Source organism: Phyllostomus hastatus, unplaced genomic scaffold, assembly GCF_019186645.2.
Source record: "Phyllostomus hastatus isolate PE091 unplaced genomic scaffold, TTU_PhHast_1.1 phas_scaffold_345, whole genome shotgun sequence".
NCBI lineage: Eukaryota > Metazoa > Chordata > Mammalia > Chiroptera > Phyllostomidae > Phyllostomus > Phyllostomus hastatus.
Genome location: NW_025334024.1, coordinates 29,857,825 through 29,875,708, shown reverse-complemented (window position 1 = coordinate 29,875,708; position 17,884 = coordinate 29,857,825). Strand labels below are relative to the sequence as shown.

Genomic DNA, 17,884 nt, shown 5'->3' with positions numbered 1-17,884 from the left:
ACATCATCGGCTCGCCGGAGGGAAGGTCACTCTTTTCTTTGCTCTGTGGCTCGGGGCCCAGAGCGGGACCCCGCTGTGCGTGGTCGGGAGGATGGCCTGGACCGGCCACTGGGTGGGGACCCGGGACCCCCGTCCGCCCCCGTCACTCTCCAGACACGCTCGAGTGAGCGGGTTCTCCGCCTCCTGGGCCTGCCTCCTGATCTGAGCGGCGAGGGGCTGGACCCCGGGCGAGTGCGCCCTGGAGTGGGAGCCCTGTGTCCTCCTCGCCTGCCGCCCGGGTGACGTGGGCAGACCGGAAGGGCCGTTCCCGCCCTGTGGGCCGAGTGCAGGACTCACTGATTGCACGCAGGCTGGGGGCTCGGCCCAGGGCGGACAGTGAGAGTCCACACGCACCCTGGCCCGAGTTCCGACACGGGACGCACATGCCCACGCCAGACGCCGGGGCGGAAGCAGGGGACTTGGGGCCGCAGCAGAGCAGCCTGTCCTCTGCTGGGACGCTTCCAGGGAGCAGCCCAGAGGTGGGGGAGCCCTCGGAAGGACAGCGGCGAGACGGCCTTGCGGGGCGGGTCAGCGTCCCGCTGCCTTTTAATGACCAACCGAGGGGACGGGCACGTTTACAGAGAAGGCCCGCTCATCCGAGCGGGTCCCGTGGAACCTGCCACTGGGTTTTTTTTTTTTTTCGGTTTCTCGCCAAACTCTGTCATCGGTCTTCCGTGCTAACAGTCCAGGGAGTGACTGCCCGTCACATGCTCGACACACAGTGCACGGGCGTCGGACGTGAGGAAACGTGGCCTGTCCCCTGGGACAGCAAGGCAGGAGCCCTGCGCGCACTCCGTCCTCGCGGTGGGCCCAGGGCCGCTGGTCGCACTGGCCGGTGCGGAACGGACGGGCACCGCTTTCCAGGCACAGGGGTGGGTGTCACTGACAAGGACACAGGAGGGACCCTCGGGGTTTGGGGAGGCGAGGGGCAGTTTTGTGACCCGCCGGCTCTGTCTGCCTCTGTTGACCTCCCAGAGCCGGCCCAGGCCCACCCAGTGAGGTCGGGGCCTGGAGCAGGTGGGGCGGGCAGGCCACCTCCGCCCGGCTCAGCCTGGGCGTCGGGGGTGGGGGTGGCGGGGCCTAGGGCCTCTGTGGGGCGGGGGGGATGACAGCCCTCGTCCCGCCGGCTCGTCCAATGCCTCCGCCCTAAAACCAGCTGGTGTGTTCCCTGCTGGGGCCTTCAGAACTGGACTTTGTTTTCCGCTGCCAGCAGCATGGCAAACGCCGACTCCGGCTTCTCGGCGAGGACCTCGGGCTTGTCGAACTCCACCACCTGGGAGACAGGGGGAGCCCACGCTGTCAGAAGGTGTCCACCACCCCTCTCCCCCGGGGGCCCAGGCCTCTGACGCCGGTGACGCCCCCCCGTACCTTCCCGCAGTCCATGACCAGGACGAGGTCGCAGTTGAGCACGGTGTTGAGGCGGTGAGCGATGGTCAGCACCGTGCAGCCCTCGAAGGCGTCCTTGATGGTGCTCTGCAGCAGGCTGTCGGTCTTGGAGTCCATGGAGGCCGTGGCCTCATCAAGCAGGATGATCTGGGGAGGGGGAGACGGTGTCAGCGTCGCACCGAGCCAAAGCTGTGCCGGGAGGAGGAAGATGTATCGTCTTAGCTCTACACATTTGTTTGTTGTTGCTGTTTGTTTGTTTTTTTATGGAGAAGGGCTGGAAAGGAATGAGCTGGGGGCCGCCGGAAAGCCGCCTCCCACCACCTTCGCCTTCGTCAGAGGGCCCGGCCAGGGCACGGCAGGCCGTGCAGTCCTCACTCCTCTCCCAAAGCAGCCCGCTCAGACCCTGCGCACTGGCCGGCAGCAGCACCGGGGCCAGCTACCACGGGTCGGCGCGCGGCGAAATAGCAACGCTTACGTCGGCCCTGCACCGCTGCTACTGCTGCTGCTGCTGGGACGAGGTTGCGCAGATGCCGCCGCGTGAAGCAGCGGGCATGGGCTGCCTCCCGGTTCTGGACGCCAGCAGCCCCGACGCCCGCGTGTGGGCGGGGCCGCGTTCCTTCGGCAGGTGTGCGGGGAGAAACCGGCCAACGCCGCGTCCCGCTGCTAGGTGCTGCCTGCCCCCCCAGGCGTCGCTCTGAGCCCACTGCCACGGTCAAGCCGCCTTGCCTTTCTGGCTCTCCGGCCGCTCTCTCGCACAGGCCGGGGCCCGCCCGGGTCACCCCGGATAATCCCCGCGTCTCAAAACCCTCGACCTCATCGCCTCTGCCAAGACCCTTTTCCCGGGCGAAGTAGCACAGCCACGGGTCCCGGGCACCAGGAGGTGGACGCCTCTCGAGGGGACCGGGGGCATCACCCTGCCTCCCCCAGTGCCGGCCTGTGGTCAGAGGGCCTGAGCCCAGCGCTCACCCTGCTCCGCCTTGGCTAAATCGCTTAACTTCCCCGAGGCCCCGTCTGTTTGCTTGTCGGGAGAAGGGCTCACACCTTGTTAAGAGCATAGAATGCAAACACAGCACAGAGCTGCCCCGCAGTCAGCACTCGGTGGGGGCTGGCCCCCTTTGGGCCATCAGCTCGTCTGGGGGGTCCGGAGAGCGGACTGCCCCCAGCCCCAGCGGCCCCCTCCTGGACACCAGGGAGCAAGGATGTCCGAGGTGTTCCCATTCTCAGATCCTAGCCTTCCCGAGTGTCCCGGGGGCGACTCCTCGGGCCTCGAGAACCGCTCGGGGACAAAGGGGGGATGGCGAGAGGAACATTTCTCGGGCTCCAACCACCCAGGAGGACAGAGAGATGGCCTGAGCAAGACCCCCCAGCGAGAGACCCGGGAGAGGCAGGTGCTCTCGCTGCAAATGACAGTGGTTTCTGCCTCTCACAACTTTGTCGTGAAAGAGGGATCGGTTTTTAAGTGGCTCGATTGCGCTGCCTTTGGCGGAAGACAAAAACGGGCTCCACCCCCTGGGTCGAGTGGCCCTGCGGGGAAACTTCCAGAAATCCACCGGCCCATCGCCCACGCGGTTCCCTTACTTTCGAGTTCCGGAGGAGCGCTCGGGCCATACAAAGCAGCTGCCGCTCCCCCACTGAGAAGTTTTCTCCGTTTTCTGTGACTTCTGCCTCTAATTTCTCCGGGAGCTTCATTATCTGGAAAACAGAGCGCGCGGCGCTCACGCGGGAGATCTCTGAGCCGGCCCGGGGTCCTCTACGCGCCCCTCCCCCTGCGCCCCGGCAGCTGCCTCACTGCACCGCGGGGAAGGAAGCGCGAGGCGGCAGCGATCGTTTCGAGTTGCGGGCCGGCGGGCACCAGGAAAAGACCAGGGAGGGGGCGGACGGTAATCGTTTAAAACCGCAGTGTGAGTTCCCCCCGCCGACACCTCCCCAAAGAAGACAAATGAGGCTCAGCGGGGGCTGGAGAAACACAAACAGTGCACGTGGCTTCCCGGGCCCTATTTCCTGGACCAGAGTGGAGGCGGGAGGGACAGTTTTCTGGTCGCCGAGAAAGGAGAGGCGGCGTCCGGTTTATCCAGCAGGACACGTCCAAGTGGCACGGGGACATGCTCCCCTCGGAACCGAGTCCTGGGGGGAAAGCTGCCCCCCGTGGGCCACAGAGGGGCCACGCTGCCCTGCGGGACCCAGCCACAGCCCGTGCAGGCCAGAGCCCCGCCCACCAGCCCGCCTGCCACTCCGGAGCAGGCCACGCCCCTCACCTTCCAGGGGCCTGCTGTTCCCAGAGGCAAACCAGGCTGCCTGCAGAGCAGTAGGGCAGGGCCTAGGCTCCAACCCAAGTGGACGTGGGTTCGAGTCCCCACTCCGCCCTTCACTAGCCTGCACGTGCCCCTCCCGAGTCTTAATTTCTGCATCTCTAACAAGGAGGCAGGTCAGAGGGTCAGACCAAGTGGGGTGATAGTTACAGAGGTCTTGGCTGGGTCGTTGCTGAGACCTAGGAAACCTGATCTGTTGCTTTTTAAAAATCATGACAAGTAAACAAGGATTGTGTCTCCTGACGCGTGGGGGGCCGTCAGATCAGCCCGGCCCCGTGCTGGCCGGGTGTGCGCCCGGCCCGGGGTCTGGGCTCGGGCGTCAAACAGACTCGTCGCAGACAGCCCTGAGACCTACTGTGTCTCTCATGAACGTCCTTTCCAGAACCTGCCAGAGCATCTCGTCTGTGTACCGCTCGAAGGGGTCGAGGTTGTACCTGCAGCGAAGGAGAGGAGGGGGAGCTGGACGGCTGAGGGCGAGGGGCCGGGTCGGTGAGGGGCTGGGGGGGGCGGGGCGGGAGCCAGCGGTGGCTGTGACTGACGGCCCCCGGGGCAGGGCTCCCTTAGCCCAGGACCGAGACCCATACATCGCTAATCTCAGGCCCAGAGACCAAGGGCCTGCCACTCTGGGACAGTGTAGAGACCTCTGAGGAGGCCCACGGGCAGAGCTGCCCAGACTCGGCACCTCTCGAGGTGCTCAGGGCGACCCCCTGGTCCTCTCAGCGGCCCGGGGCAGCCACGTGCCTCTGACCTTCTGCGTGGTCTTGGCAGAGAGACAGGGACAGGGAGCACCGTGACGGGCCGTGGCACATTCACTCGGCCTTCAGAGGCACGGGCTGCACCTGCCGCTCCCGGGCTCCCCGAGGGTGAGTGGCTCGTCGGTGCTGGGGTGTGAGTCTGCACACGGACTGTTCTGGGCACAACCCTGAACACGGCCCCGGCGCCCGTGGGGGAGACAGCCCTCTTGGGAGAGGCCCGGCCGTTTACGGGACCACGTGAGAAACCAGCTTTCTCTTCGAGCCTGGACATCGGATCCTCAACCTTACAGAAGCTGCAACGCCCTGTTCTTGCGCTTGAACTTCTGTTCTGGTGCACCTGCCGACAGGTGGCTGCCCCGAGGCCTCACTGGGGAGCAGGTGGCAGCCCCTTGGGCCGCTGCATCTCTCGGGGCCGGCAGCCCCGGACCAGCAGCCCCGGGCTGGCCACGCTGTGGGCCCGTCCCGGAGCCCCCGGCCAGCCTGGCTTCACTCTCCAGAAAGAGGAGTGCACAGCGACCGCAAACAGCTACCTTACTGTACCTACAAACAGCACAGGGTCCTGGGGAATCACGGTCAGCCTGGTCCGCAGGTCCTCCAAGCCGACCGTGCAGATGTCCACCTGGTCGATGAGGATGGTGCCGCCAGCGGGCTCCACCAGGCGGAACAAGGCCACTCCCAGCGACGACTTCCCTGGGGACAGTGAAGGCGAGAACAAGGCCAAGGTCACATCCAAGTACCGGTGTGTCGTCAAGGGGCTTCTGACGCAGTGCAAGTGTCTCCGTGGGGGTGACGAGAGGCTCCGCCCTGTGCGGGGACCACTGGCCGCTCCCACACAGTCCCCACGCCCCTCCCCTCGGCGGCAGCTCGCTCGCACGCACGCATGCATGCACACAGCACACCCTCCAGGTCCCGTTTCGCCAGAATGACCCTCATTGAATTAATTCCAGCTGCACACACCCGTTCAACCTGGACTCCTAACCTACAGTGAAGAGGTTTGATACAGCCAGTCTGCCCCCCCACACACACTCACACTCACACACTCACACACACACACACTCATACACACACCCCGCCCTCCGGGTGTCTGCAGCTCCGCCAGCGGACCCAGTGGACACGCAAAGAAAGCCACAGGAAAGAAAGGCAGTCGGAGCCCGTCCTCACCAGAGCCCGTCCTTCCGACAATCCCAACTGTCTGCCCGCTTTGGATGTTCAAGTTCAGCCCGTCGAGGACGAGAGGCGTGTTCTCTCTGTACCTCATCTGGTAGTCTCGGAACGTGATCTCCCCGCGGCTGGGCCAGTCCTGCGGGCAGGCGCCCACTGGGAGGGGCTGTGCGCTCTCGGGGACACAGGTCTGAAAGCAGAAGGCCCGCGACGGGCGAGTTCGCACTCGCCTTTCCAATCCTTCGCTGCGTTCGCTCACACGCGTCTGGGGTGCGTGTCCAGGGGGAACTAGACCCGTAGGGACCCGGCAGGTGGGACACTCACACCCACGATTTTAAGTTAAAAGCACATTGGCTGCGTGCAGCAGCGGGATGGCTGGGCAGAGGGAAGCCCAGTGGGTATTTGCAAGCGGGTCACAGCAATCTGTGGGCACGCATGAATCCATATTCATCAGAGCCACGCACCCTCGGCGGGGTTGGTCGGTTCAATCAGACACTCGGGGCACTCACAAAGGAAACGTAATCGATCACATTTTAAAGTGCCGTTGTAACTGCTTTAAAGAGCCGGATTAAGTCTGTCAAGGGGCCAGACACTGTTCAAGGGCCTTTAAAGGGGTCTGCTGGAATCGGGGAGCCTCCTTTGCAGACCATGGCAGGGTTTGTGAGGGGGCAGAAAAGCCTTTCAGGGAACGGCCCGCGGGACAGTTGTGAAAAGAGAGCCTCGCTCTCAGCCTCAGGGACTCTAGGCTGCGTCGTCGTGAATAAGGGGGGGGGTGGTTAAGGAGAGGGGCGTGGTCCGACTTCGGTTGTGAAAAAGTTCCCTTTCGTGTGCACTCTGCCACGGGACGCGTGTGCGCGCGCGGAGCTTACCGAGATGTACTCCCTGAGCAGCTCCACGGAGGTGAACTTGGCCTGGGTCTCCGTCGCTGTCCGGACGCACACCTGGAGCAGCCCGCTCAGCTGCGGGAGAGCGGCCAGCGCTCGTCAGGGCCCCGCCCGCCTCTGCCGTCGAGCCCCGCCCCGCCCCGCCCCGCCCCCGCCCGCTGGCTCGGGATCTCGCCGCCGGCAGCCGACAGCTGGCCCGCCTTTCCCAGCCAAGCGCCCAGAAGTGCAGCTCCTCTGGTGGGTGTTTTGCCGGTAAACACTTCCTTTGTTTTTAGAAACAAATGGTGAGCTCGTTTTCCCTGGCACTCCACGGGGTGAGCACTGCCCCCCGCTGCGCCACCTGCCACCGCCTCCTAGTCTGAGCAGCAGCTGTGAGCCGGGATGCCGCCCGGGGCTGCTGGGTAATGGCCTCGGCTGTCCCCAACCCCACCCCGGGGTCTCCACCCTCCCTGCTTCACCCCTCCCACGGCCGAGAGGCGCCCAGATGACCAGAGGCGGAAGAAAGCCACCCAGCGCATCTGCTTGCTAGGCCCAGCCTGGGGCAGGTGGCTCGGTGGGGCCACCCCCCTAGGCCCAGGACCCCCAGAGGCCTGCCCTGAGCGTCCGGTGCAAGAAGTTGTGTTAGGGCGAAGGGTGTGCCCCAGAAGGCCCGTCCACGGGGGCGTCCCTGGGACTGCGGACGCCTCCTCACTCGGACAAAGGGTTTCTGCGGGCGTCATCAAGGGTCTTGAGATCATCCTGGGTGACCCAGGTGGGTCCTAAATGAGAAGTGTCCTTACAAGAGACAGGAGAGGAGACGCAAGAAACAGGACACGGAAGAGTGGAGCCGGAGGGGGGGCCAGAGAGCGGGTGACGCCGCGATACGCCGGGGAGCACCGTTGGTGCCCAGAAGCTGGGGCAGAAGGAAGAACGCCCCCCCCGCCCCCCTCCCCCGACCCCTGGAGCCGTCAGAGGGAGGACACCTTCGGTTTGGGCTTTGCCGCCACAACCCTGAGGATCCACGTCGCGGTTTCAAGCTGCTGGGTTTGCGCTGGTGCCACAGCCGCTCCGGGGAGTGCGGCCGGGAGGCGGCCGGGAAGGCACCAGAGGGGCTGGGGGAGCGGGGCCCGGGGAGGGGCAGCCAGCTGGGCAAGGTTCGCCTGCGGCAGCGGAAGCTCCATCCCGCCGGGAGGCGGCGCCCACACACGTTGTGAAGTTCAAGGGCATCCGCACCTCAGGGCCTTGGGCTGCCGTCCGCAGGTTTAGAATCGGCCCCCCGCGTGCTTTCTCCTCCGGGGGGGTATCCATGTCCCTTTGCATTCCCTTGCTGCTCTGAGGGGCTTCACCCCAGTTCTTGTCCCCCCGGGGAGCCCGCTCCATCCCCGGGGTGGGGGGGGGACGTGGTGTCACTTGGGTCCCGCGTTCTCCCAGGAAGCTCCCGCTCCGCGGCCCCCCAGGCCTCCGAGTGCACCGGCTCCCCCCGGCCGTACGGCGGCGACTGCACACCGTTTCCCGGGAAGCTGGCGGTCCCCCCGAGAGGGTGACCTCAGCGGGCGAGGTCTCGGAGTAAGAAAATCTCTCCGACGTCATCCGCTTCGCATTCTGCCAGCATCAACAAGCGAGGACACCCAGCAACAAGGAAAACCCGTTTTTCTCACTTAAGCTGGAGTCCTGAGAATGTATCTTTGTTTCTTCTTCCCCAAATGCCACTAAAATGGTATCAGAGGTTTTCAGAAGGGAAGAGGCCTCCTCCCGGGAGCCCCAGCTCTCAGGATGCTGGGCAGAACGTGGGCAGCGCACTCAGCTGGCGCCGGCAGGCCTCCGGTCCGCCACCACCCCCACCCCCCCACCCCCCGCCCGCAGCACTCAGCGGGGGGCGGGGGGGGGCTCCAGCAGCGAGGAGGGGCCGCGGGGAGGCTGATTGACAGGCTGTCCGCACACAGGACCCCTCTTGGACCCATCGACCCCGCTCCCTGCTTGTTTCTCCAGACCCGAGGCGGCTGGACTCTCTACCCCTGGGCCCGCACCCGTGGGTGTGCATGTGTGCACACTCCTCTCTGAAGAAGCTGGGTGCACCGCCTGGGGCTCAGTGGGGCTCCCAGGATAGAACCCAGGAGTAAACGCCTTCAGCTGTAGCTCCCGGGCTGCTCTCCGGTGGGAAAGCCTCCCCCACTCCCCCACCCGCCGTGGCCCGGCTCCCGTCAGGAGAGAGCCCTCAGGGCCCGGGCAGAGGCGGAGCAAGCCCCGGACACCCCACCGGGCCCCTCCTCCTCCAGTACACACGGACCCAGCATCGCACAAACAGAGCCCGCGGCACCGAAGGCCCGGGACCGGGCAAGCGAAAGGAAGAGCCGGCCCGGGAGAAGCTGAAGGCAGTCCCAGGAGAGACGGCAGTTTAAGGAAGGGCGGGGCCTCTGATTAATGCACTCAGATTTAGAAGTACGTAGGCATCCATTCAAAAAGGATTCTTTCAAAAACCCACTGAGACAGAGCTCCTGGAAATTAAGTACGTGAGCGTGAGATCGCCAAACTGAAAATGCAGAAGAGTGGCTGGACGGCAAAGCCAAGGAGAATCCCCAGAATAAAGACGGGAAGACAAGAACACGGGGGTTTGGGGTAAAAAGAAAGGCCACGAGAAACTGTGGGTGCAAGAAACGCACACCCCCCAGCAGGAGTCGGAGGCGGGAAGTCAGGACGGGGGTGGGGGTGGGGAGGGCACTGTCCAGGGGAGAAGAGCAGAGGGGAAGCGTGTTCCCGGCTGGACGAGCTGACTCCGGTGCGGAGGGACCCGCAGCCTCATGCAGAGTAGAGGAGGGGAGCGCCCACCCGGACGGGCCGTCCTGGGGACTCAGTGTGCCCCGGAGAAGGGCAGCTGCAGGAAAGCCCCCCGCCCGCCACCCCGGGGAGAAAGAACTCGAGGCGCCTGGAGAGCGTGGGCTTCGGAGGGGACCAGACCCCGACGGCCGGCTCTCACACACGACGGACGGGCGACCCCAGGCCGGTCTTTCCCGCCCTCGGCCTCTCCCCTGTAACACGGGGATGTGGCGGTGCCTCTGTCGTGTGCGTGTGGCGGCTGTGGGGACAGATGGCTTGCGTGTGTTAAAGGGTTGAGAACAGTATCTGAGACACAGCAAATGGCACTCGACTCAGTATTGTTATGTTTCCAAGGAAAAAACCAGAGCAACCCGAAAGGGAGGTCGGCGATTATCGGCCACGGGCAGCGGGGCTGCCTCTCTGGCGTCCTTCCCTTCTCCCCATGGGGGGCAGCCGTGCGACCTGGGGGAGGACCGGGTGTGACTCTACCCGCCCCTTGGCCTACACCAGCGGCCCCCATCCCACCAAGCCACGGACGCATCCCGGGGTGCCTGCGTTCATCCAGTACGAGCATAGAGCCCAGGGCATCTGTTCAGTGGGCAGTGAGCAGCCGCCTTTGGCTCTCTTCCTCCCGTAGCCCTCGGAAGCTGCCGCTCGCCACACCACGGCCATGACCAAAGTCACCGCGGAAGGAGGACACAGCCGGGGGCCGTGACCCAGCCACGCCGAAGCCCACCCCACCGCCAGACCCTGAGGGGTGGGAGCCACGGAACTCTCTGTATCGCTTAGACCCCATCGAGTCGGGTTTTGCATGGCGCCCACCCTCCCTCACGCCCAGCCGACCCACCCCCCCCCCCGCCCCAGCTGTCACCTGGATGATGTAGGACAAAGACAAGCCCTTGGACGAGATGCTGATGGTGGGGAAACTCAGGATCACCAGCAAGGCCACGATGAAGGTGACGACGTTCATGAGCACGTCCATCCGCAGGGCGAACCACCGCAGGGCGCAGTTGAAGTACAGGAGGTGGCTGGAGTTCTCGTCGTTCAGCACCTTGAACCTGGACGGGGAGCCGGGGAAGTGAGGTCGGGGCAGGCGTCCGCAGGGCGAGGGTGGGGGCGGGGCTGCGGCAGAGGTAAGGCAGCGGGCGCTCCCAACCGCGGCCGCCGGCGCGCTCTCACGAGACGAGCATGCATCCACGCTCCCTGAAACCTGCCGTGGTCGACGTCGTTGGCGTGCTCGTGTCTGGGGACATCCCCGGGGGCCGTGCGGCGTGCACTGGGTGGGCCCTGGCTGTCTTTCCCAGAACGGGCACCTGGAACCCCCGCTGAGGACAGAGGGGGTGAGCACCCCTCTCTCTCCCTTCCAAGGGTCCCTGCCTGTCCTGGGGTCCGTCAGCCACCCCCCGAGTCCTTGGGGATTGACTGTCAGCTCCTTGACCTGTCGGACGGGGTGGGGGTGGGGCGGGCTGTGGAGGAGGCTGCCGTGTTGGGGACGACCCATATCCGTGGGGGTGGAGGAGGGAAGAGAGGGCACTGGATCGGTGCCCCTCCCCAGGTGAGGGGAAGAGGCCCCCAGGCCGCGGCTGTGAAGCTGGGGTCCCTTCCAGAAGAGGGCGCTGACCTGCCGTGCTTCTCCTGTGTGTCCGCCGCGGGAGGGAGCGCAGGGCGGAGGGACAGAGAGGCGGCCGCCCCCGGAGTTGGGCCCCAGACCCTGCCCCGTCCTGCAGTGCCTGGAGTGGGTGCAGAGGGGAGGGACCCCGGGCTGCGGTCCGGCTGCTGCGACATCGCTCAGCTCAGCAAGGGGAAGACAGTCCCCACGTCCCGGGAGCGTGGGGTGGGGCTGCCCGCAAAGCTCCCTGCGAGACCCAGGCAGAGCTCGCCTGTGGCCCGGGCCTCAGCCGTGCTGCGAGGGGTCTGGCGAGACCAGGGTCCCCAGCCAGCGCCGGCCCCTCTTCACAGGCAGCCGGATCCTCGGGAATGAGCCATGGAGGGAAGGACCCAGGCACAGCAGCCACCCGAGGGTGCAGCAGCCCTGCCTCCGTGCCCCTGCTCCAGCCTCCGAGCCAGGTTCGGAGACTACAGGGAGAGGGGGTCTGAAAGGACAGACCGGGTGCTTCCCACCCCCATTGCAGGATCCCTGCAGGCAGCCCAGCCTGACCAGCCAGCCAGACCTCTGGGGCGGGGGAGGGCTGTGGACTGAAGCTGTAACCGGCCTGAGCCAACCCATAACCAAAGGAGACGTCAGAGGCAACCGCCACTGACGTTGCCCCTGCCCCGCCAGGAGCAGCTGGTAGAACTCACTGGGGACAATGAACACTTTTCAGGGTTCAAACCCCCGGCGTGCTCGGCTGCCCCAGTGGCACGGCCGTGAACGCCTCAGGCTCTGCCGCTCGCCCTGTCCTGGGTTCCCTGGAGGGCTCTGTTTGGGAAGCGCCTCCTCCGTAGCTGCTCTTCCCCAGAGCGTAGTTACAACATTCTGGCCAACACCGTGGAGTTCCAGTGGCGTAGCTACAAAGCCTGCCAGTAACCCAGCTGACAGTGCTAAGCGACTTAGAAGTCACCCGAGGTCTTATCTGTGAGGCTGGTTGGATTGTGCAGAAGCCCGGCCTGGGATCACACTGGAATGCGACCTCTGACCTCTAGTTAATGCTTCCGCATCTTTGTCTGCTGGCTAAGGCCACAGGTGTCAGGAGCCCGAGCCCCCCGCCAAGTCCGTGACAGGCAAGAATGTATTGAAAGAGGGCAGACCCGCCCTCCTCCAGGGCCCTGCTGGAGGCCGTGGTGGGGGAGACCCGCTGGACTCTGCTCCCCGCGTGGACAGATGCCGGGAGGAGCCCCAGTGTGTGACTTGGGGCTGCTGACACAGGACAGGCCACCCTAGGAACAGAACCGGCCAGTGCCGACCAAAGCCAGGGATGCTGAGTCCATGTGAGATCTGGGTGGCAAAGGGCCGAGAGAGAGGGAATTGGATGCAATCTTAGAAGTGTGTGTTAGGTTTTTAAGAAAAAAAAAAAAACAAAAAAAACTCATCACTCCAGTATCTCTGAAGAGTGTAGAAGGCACTCAGTGCGTGTTGGATGCGTGGATAAATAAATGAGTAAAAAACAATAACAACAAATCTGTGTGCCAAAGACGGCTATAGGTTCACCGATTTCTTTTCCTCCTGCGGGCACGGTGGGACTACATTTCCCAGCCTCCTTTGCAGTTAGCAGAACCCATGTGACCGAAAGCTGGCCAGTGAAATGTGAAGAAAGGATGAGCCTCTTCACGGGGGTTGAGCCAATACAAATTTCACACGGGTCGCCCACCCAAACCTCTCCCCTTGGCTTCCAGGCGGACACGGAGGACCCAGGAGAAGTCCCCAATGGAGAGAATCCCTACCCCCGCCCCAGGGACCCCCATTCCACTGGGACTCGAGGAGGGATAAGCGTGTTTTGTGCGACGCTCCTACAGCCTGGAGTTGCCGGTTCCCACAGCGAATCCGCTGCGATCGAGACCCAGAGGCTCCGTGTGATCGTGCCGTGCGTCCCGGGTCTGGGGCTGGGAGGCTCCGGAGAGATTCTCTAACCTGCTCCCCACGGGCCCCAGGGAAGGAAACCGGCCTGTCTGCTGAGCAAAACGTAACGTGACCTTTAAACGTGACCTTGACGAGGACTATGTAGTCACAGAAAAGACGCCACTTAAAAATAAAGCAGGACAGAAAGGATTACACGTACTTCGGAAAGAGAAAAAAAGACCGGAAGGAAGAGTATGAAGCCGTTCGTAGGATTTGGGTTGGGGGCCTACGGGTGCCTTTTTCTTTCCGTTCTCTGTTGTCTTCCATCCTCCTACACTGACCGCATCTTACTTTTACCCTGGGAAAGGGAACGCGTCCATCCCGCACTGACGCTGGCATGCAGTGAGCCCCCACTTGGGGGCCCCAGGCACCAGCAGGCCGAGCGTCTGAGGGGCTTCTCCCCGATTCTGTCGGGCCCCAGACGTCCCCCCCTGGGGCCCTGGGAGCCGCGTGTCACCGTCACCCCCGGCTGAGGGGCTCGGGCGGGAGGCGGAGCCGCCGCGGACCCACCTGCTGATGCAGTCGCCCTTCCGGCCGTAGGCGTGGATGACGCCCAGGCCCTGCATGGTGGAGGTGATGTGTGAGAACCAGGGCGCCCGGCTGAGGTTCTCCACCTTCTTGAGCTCCTGCACCCCTCTGTGGAAGACGCTGCGGGGGCAGCAAGGGGGTGGCCCGTGGGGTCTCGGAGCCGGGCTCCCCTCAGCCCACGCAGATGCGGCCATGCGCCCGAGACAAAGGTCAAGTCGGGGGGCGGCGAACTGGGGGCTGGGGTTGGCCCACCGCCCTGGTCTAGGAGGGCCGTCCGGGTTGTGTGTGTGTGGGGGGGGGGGGGTCGTCCTGTAAACAAGGGTCTCACAATGGGGCCGTTCCTCCCTGTGGTCTCGTTCCGAGTGCTCCTGGGAGCAGGAGTGGCTCACCACCCGCCACCTGCGGCACCATTCTCGTCCTAAAGACCAGGCCTTTCACACGGGGCAGCCCGAGATAGAGCCAGCCCTCTTCGGTGCCCAGCCAAAGGAAGGGGGTCTTTTCCAGTTCGGGGGGACAACCTGAAACTGGGGACTTGCCTGCCCGTCTCCCCAAGGGGTTTTCGAGTAAACGTCACAGGAGCCTCAGGAGCTGCCCTTGAACCTGAGCCCTCCGCAGGCCACCCCCGGGGGACCCGTGCTCGGACAGAGTCACCCAGCCGCGTGCAGGTTTTGCCGGCCCCTTCGCAGGGGACGGGGCGCCGACCTACCGGAAGAGAACGCAGAAGCCCACGGCGAGGCCGGCCAGCACGAGCAGGACGGCGGGGAACACGGCCCCCAGGATCAGCAGCACGGACAGCACCATGAAGAACTGCTGCAGGAAGTTCTCCGTGTGGAACGGCAGCCGCACGTCCAGCTCGTCCATGTCCTTGGAGAACTGGTTCATGAGCCGGCCGCTGGGCGTCATGTCGAAGAAGCTCATGGGGCTCCGCAGGACCTGCGGGCACGGCCAGGGAGCCCGTGGGTCGGGGTGTGCGTCCAGGCGGGCCCGGCTGGGGTGCCGAGCGAGGGCTGGCTGTCCTGCCGAGGCCCAGTGAGAGGGGCCAGACGCTTGCTGGGCCCCCCCTGAACAAGAGTGGACACGGGACTCGGCCTCTGCATGGAGCTTCCCTCCTCTGAATCCAGGGGTGCAGCCTGGGGCCCCTTTGGAGGATGGAGGGGTTTTGTGCCCGAGGCAATAAACAGCCAAGTTCCACTTAAGTGTGGGCCACGCCTGTGCACGCTGGCCCCGAGCCATCCCAGCGAGCGGAGGGGTGCAGAGCACCTCTGAGGTTCTCGATGGGCTCAGGGCTCTTGGGAGCAGGGGACGCCCTCATGGCCACTCATGTCTGCCCAGTGCGGCACCCTTGGGGGACCTTCCTGACCACCCCCAGCCTAGCCTGAGGGCCAATGACACCCCACTGCAGCAGACGTCAGGAGACTCTCCCGGGACTCGACGGTGAGCCCCACGAGTGCCGTGCCTGTCCCCAGAGCCCAGCACCGTGCGTTGGAGCCACAGGCGCTCCCCAAACCCCGTGGGCCCAGGAGCCGGCTGAGGGTGCAGCCCCCCAGGCTGTACCTTGTCAAACAGGTGGTCGTGCAGCCAGGAGGACGCCATCAGGGTGGTCTTGGTGAAGGTGAGCCCTTTGACGATGCCGAACACCAGCACGCACGCCATGCTGCCGGCGTACACCCACGGGAGCATGCCGTGGCCTGTGTCGGCCAGCACGGCGCCCAGCTCGCACGAGCTCTGCACGCTCTGGGGCCCGCAGATCGCCTGGGCAGAGCAGCAGGGAGAAAGCACCAGGGGTCGGCAAACGGCCGGGAGAGGCGGACTTTTCCGGGAAGAGGAAATCGGAGCGAGGTCATGATTGTTAAGAATGAGCCGGGTGGTCAAACCAAGTGGGTTCCCTTCGGGGGGCCTCCGAGCTTTGCCTGGGTCCCCCTGCCAGGCCACGGCGACCCCAGCCGGCGAAGGAGACCAGCCAGGCAGACACAGGGCAGCGGTCCTGCGAGCCACCTGAGCCCAGAGCACTGGAGGTGACACTGGGCCAGGAAGGGGCGGGAGCAAAGGAGACGGGAACTCCAGGGGGCCGGCTGAGCACCTGTCAATCAAGGACCTGCCTCCACCTGCAGAGCCACTTGGCCTTGGGGGAGACTCGGGCCCTCCCTCCGTGTGGCAGGGAGGCCCCAAGCCCCTCCCTCTTCTTTGCTAAGGCGCACCGCCCTGGAGTCCCTGGGGGGGAGGGGAGGGAGGGAGCCTGGTGACCCAGGGCCCTGGGACGGTCGGAGGAACCTCGGTGGCCGCACCCGCCCAGGGAGAGCATGGTTTTTTGCCAGCGTTTGCAGAGAGCAGCTGTCTCTTCCCCCTGAGAAACCAGCCGTTCCATTTTCCCCTGAGTCGGGCGCTAAAAGTCAGGGCTGCCTTCGGGGAAGAGGCAAGCGTCCGCCTTCTAAACACCGTTCTGCTGCTGACAGCCGCGGCCGGAACGTAAGCCCGAGGTGGCGGCTGACAGATGAACGCCCATAAAAGCAAAAGTGTCCCCGGGGCGCCCACTGACGAGAGAGGCGGCCGCGCGGGGCCCCGTGGCTGGGGGACGGGCAGACACGGGTCCGCCACCGCCACTGCCTGCCCCGTTAGCCAAACACCCTGACTGGGAGGAGGCTGCACCCGGCCGGAAGCCTCGGGCTCTCCGGGAGCGAGAGGGCGGGGACCTGGGGGCACACAGCGGGCCGCCCGTTGGCTTCTGCCCTTGGGAATGGCCTCAGGAAGCCGCGCCCAACTCCAGGGGGACTGTCGCGCCTCTCCGCTGCCCACACTTCCCCAGTGCCTCCGCACTGTGGTTGCCATAGCAACAGAACTGTACCAAAATGCAACCTTGGCGGATGGGCAGGCAACCCCTGAGCATTCCCTGGGCCTCCATTGGCCGAGAGCTGGGCGAGCTTCCAGCCTGTTCCAGCGAGAGCTGAGTCATCGGTCCCCCCTGCCACCCCAGGAGGGGCCCTGGCCCAGCGAGAGCCTCGGGAGGCAGAGAGAGAGGCACCCAGGGGCCCGCAGCACCCCCGGGGGCCAGTCTGACTCTTGCATGCCTCAGTCCCGCAGAGAGGCTTTGGGGAGCAGGGCCTGGAAGGGTGGAGCCCTCCAGCGCCAGGCAGGGTCAGTGGCTGGATGCAGGGGCAGGAGGACAGGGGCCCGGTGGGCTTCCCCGGCCCCTCACGACACAGGCTGCGCCCTGGGCCCTGTGCTGCATATCTGTGGCCCCACAGATGGGCTGTACCCGCCTGGGACCATCGTTAGCCAATCCTTTCAAAACCGAAGGTGGTAAACCACACTCTGATGCCCCGTTCGTTCATCTTGAAGGGGACTCTCCAGGGTTGCAATCGTGTGGCGTAAGCAATGGCTTCAGCCCCTCGGGCTGGGGCCCCCTGGGAGGCAGCCCAGCCCCCTGTGTGGCACTGGGTGGGGCGGGGCTCCGGGAGCCACGGCCTCAGTGCTTCCCAGGGCTGGGGGGTGGGGGGGACACTCACCTGGGAGCCCTGGTCCAGCCAGAAGCCCAGCCACCAGTTGCTGAAGGCGGAGCTGCCGATCATCAGGAGGAAGAGGGACACGGTGAAGAGGGACAGGCAGTACCCTGCGAGAGGGGGGAGGGAGAGGTCCGGCAGGTTCTGGGCAGCGGGAGTGCCGCGGGTGCCGCTCCCTCGGGCCCAGCCCTGATGGGAAGTTCCAGACCTGCAGGAAAAGGGCCCCCCCAGCCCTGGGAACCCCCTTCCAGGCTGATGGGACACTCCTGGGGGTGTGGCCCCTGAACCCGCATCGGGGCGCCCGTCCCCCTGGTTGGAGAGCAGATCCACATTGTCAGCCTCTGGAAAACCACCACTACACGCTCTAGGGGACGCGACCGGCTTTCTTGGGAAACAAGCAGGTTACAGCCGGGCCGTGCCGGGGAACCACAGAGGCGTGCCGGGCGGCCGAGCCTGGACGCTGTGCTGAGCCGATGGCCGTGCAGGGGGGAGGTTCTGGGACCGCGGCTGGGCTACGCCACCGCTCACTCGGCCCCCCTAACCGGAGCCCGGCGGCTTCCATGGAGATGCAGGGCGGGCCGTTTCAAAGGCTGTATTACCAGACTTTGGGTTTTTAGTGTGTGTGTGTGTTGGGGGTGGGGGGCGGTTAAAAGCATTGATCAACAGCCCGTCTAAAGAGAGGACTTGTTACAGAAATCATGCAACGTGAACCCAGCAGTCTAAGAAGGAATTTCCTCTCAAAATGCAAAGTCAATCAACTCGTGGATTGTTTGGTACCGAACCTCCAGCCGCCATAATGTACGTGTGGTATGTTTTCCAGGTCACGGTTCCTTCCCGGCGGCCTCCGGGCTGGACGAGCTGGTGCAGAGAACCTGTGCGGCAGACACAGTGCTGCAGCCCCCAGCGGGGGGCGGGGTGGGGGGGCCCTCCCACACACCCCAGGCCACCACTTCGGGCCGGGGTCCTCCCCGCCATG

At 65.1% G+C, this 17,884-nt stretch overlaps 1 protein-coding gene across 2 annotated transcripts in view; it reads right to left on the bottom strand.

Annotated features, from left to right (window-relative positions):
* Window positions 1-1,158: 1,158 nt before the first annotated feature.
* ABCC12 (ATP binding cassette subfamily C member 12) overlaps window positions 1,159-17,884 on the bottom strand; it is a 35,823-nt gene continuing 19,097 nt past the window's right edge. The window contains exons 17-29 of one of the 2 annotated variants that reach the window (XM_045818876.1): window positions 17,691-17,780; window positions 16,915-17,018; window positions 14,966-15,163; window positions 14,118-14,344; window positions 13,394-13,531; window positions 10,199-10,355; window positions 6,520-6,609; window positions 5,651-5,840; window positions 5,020-5,179; window positions 4,090-4,168; window positions 3,004-3,117; window positions 1,408-1,572; window positions 1,159-1,312 (exon numbers count right to left, since the gene is read on the bottom strand). In XM_045818876.1, the coding sequence (XP_045674832.1) occupies window positions 1,220-1,312; window positions 1,408-1,572; window positions 3,004-3,117; window positions 4,090-4,168; window positions 5,020-5,179; window positions 5,651-5,840; window positions 6,520-6,609; window positions 10,199-10,355; window positions 13,394-13,531; window positions 14,118-14,344; window positions 14,966-15,163; window positions 16,915-17,018; window positions 17,691-17,780 (1,805 nt within the window). In that variant the 3' untranslated portion in view covers window positions 1,159-1,219. Of the gene's footprint in view, window positions 1,313-1,407; window positions 1,573-3,003; window positions 3,118-4,089; window positions 4,169-5,019; window positions 5,180-5,650; window positions 5,841-6,519; window positions 6,610-10,198; window positions 10,386-13,393; window positions 13,532-14,117; window positions 14,345-14,965; window positions 15,164-16,914; window positions 17,019-17,690; window positions 17,781-17,884 lie in introns of both variants that reach the window. The other variant, XM_045818875.1, reaches the window with a different exon arrangement.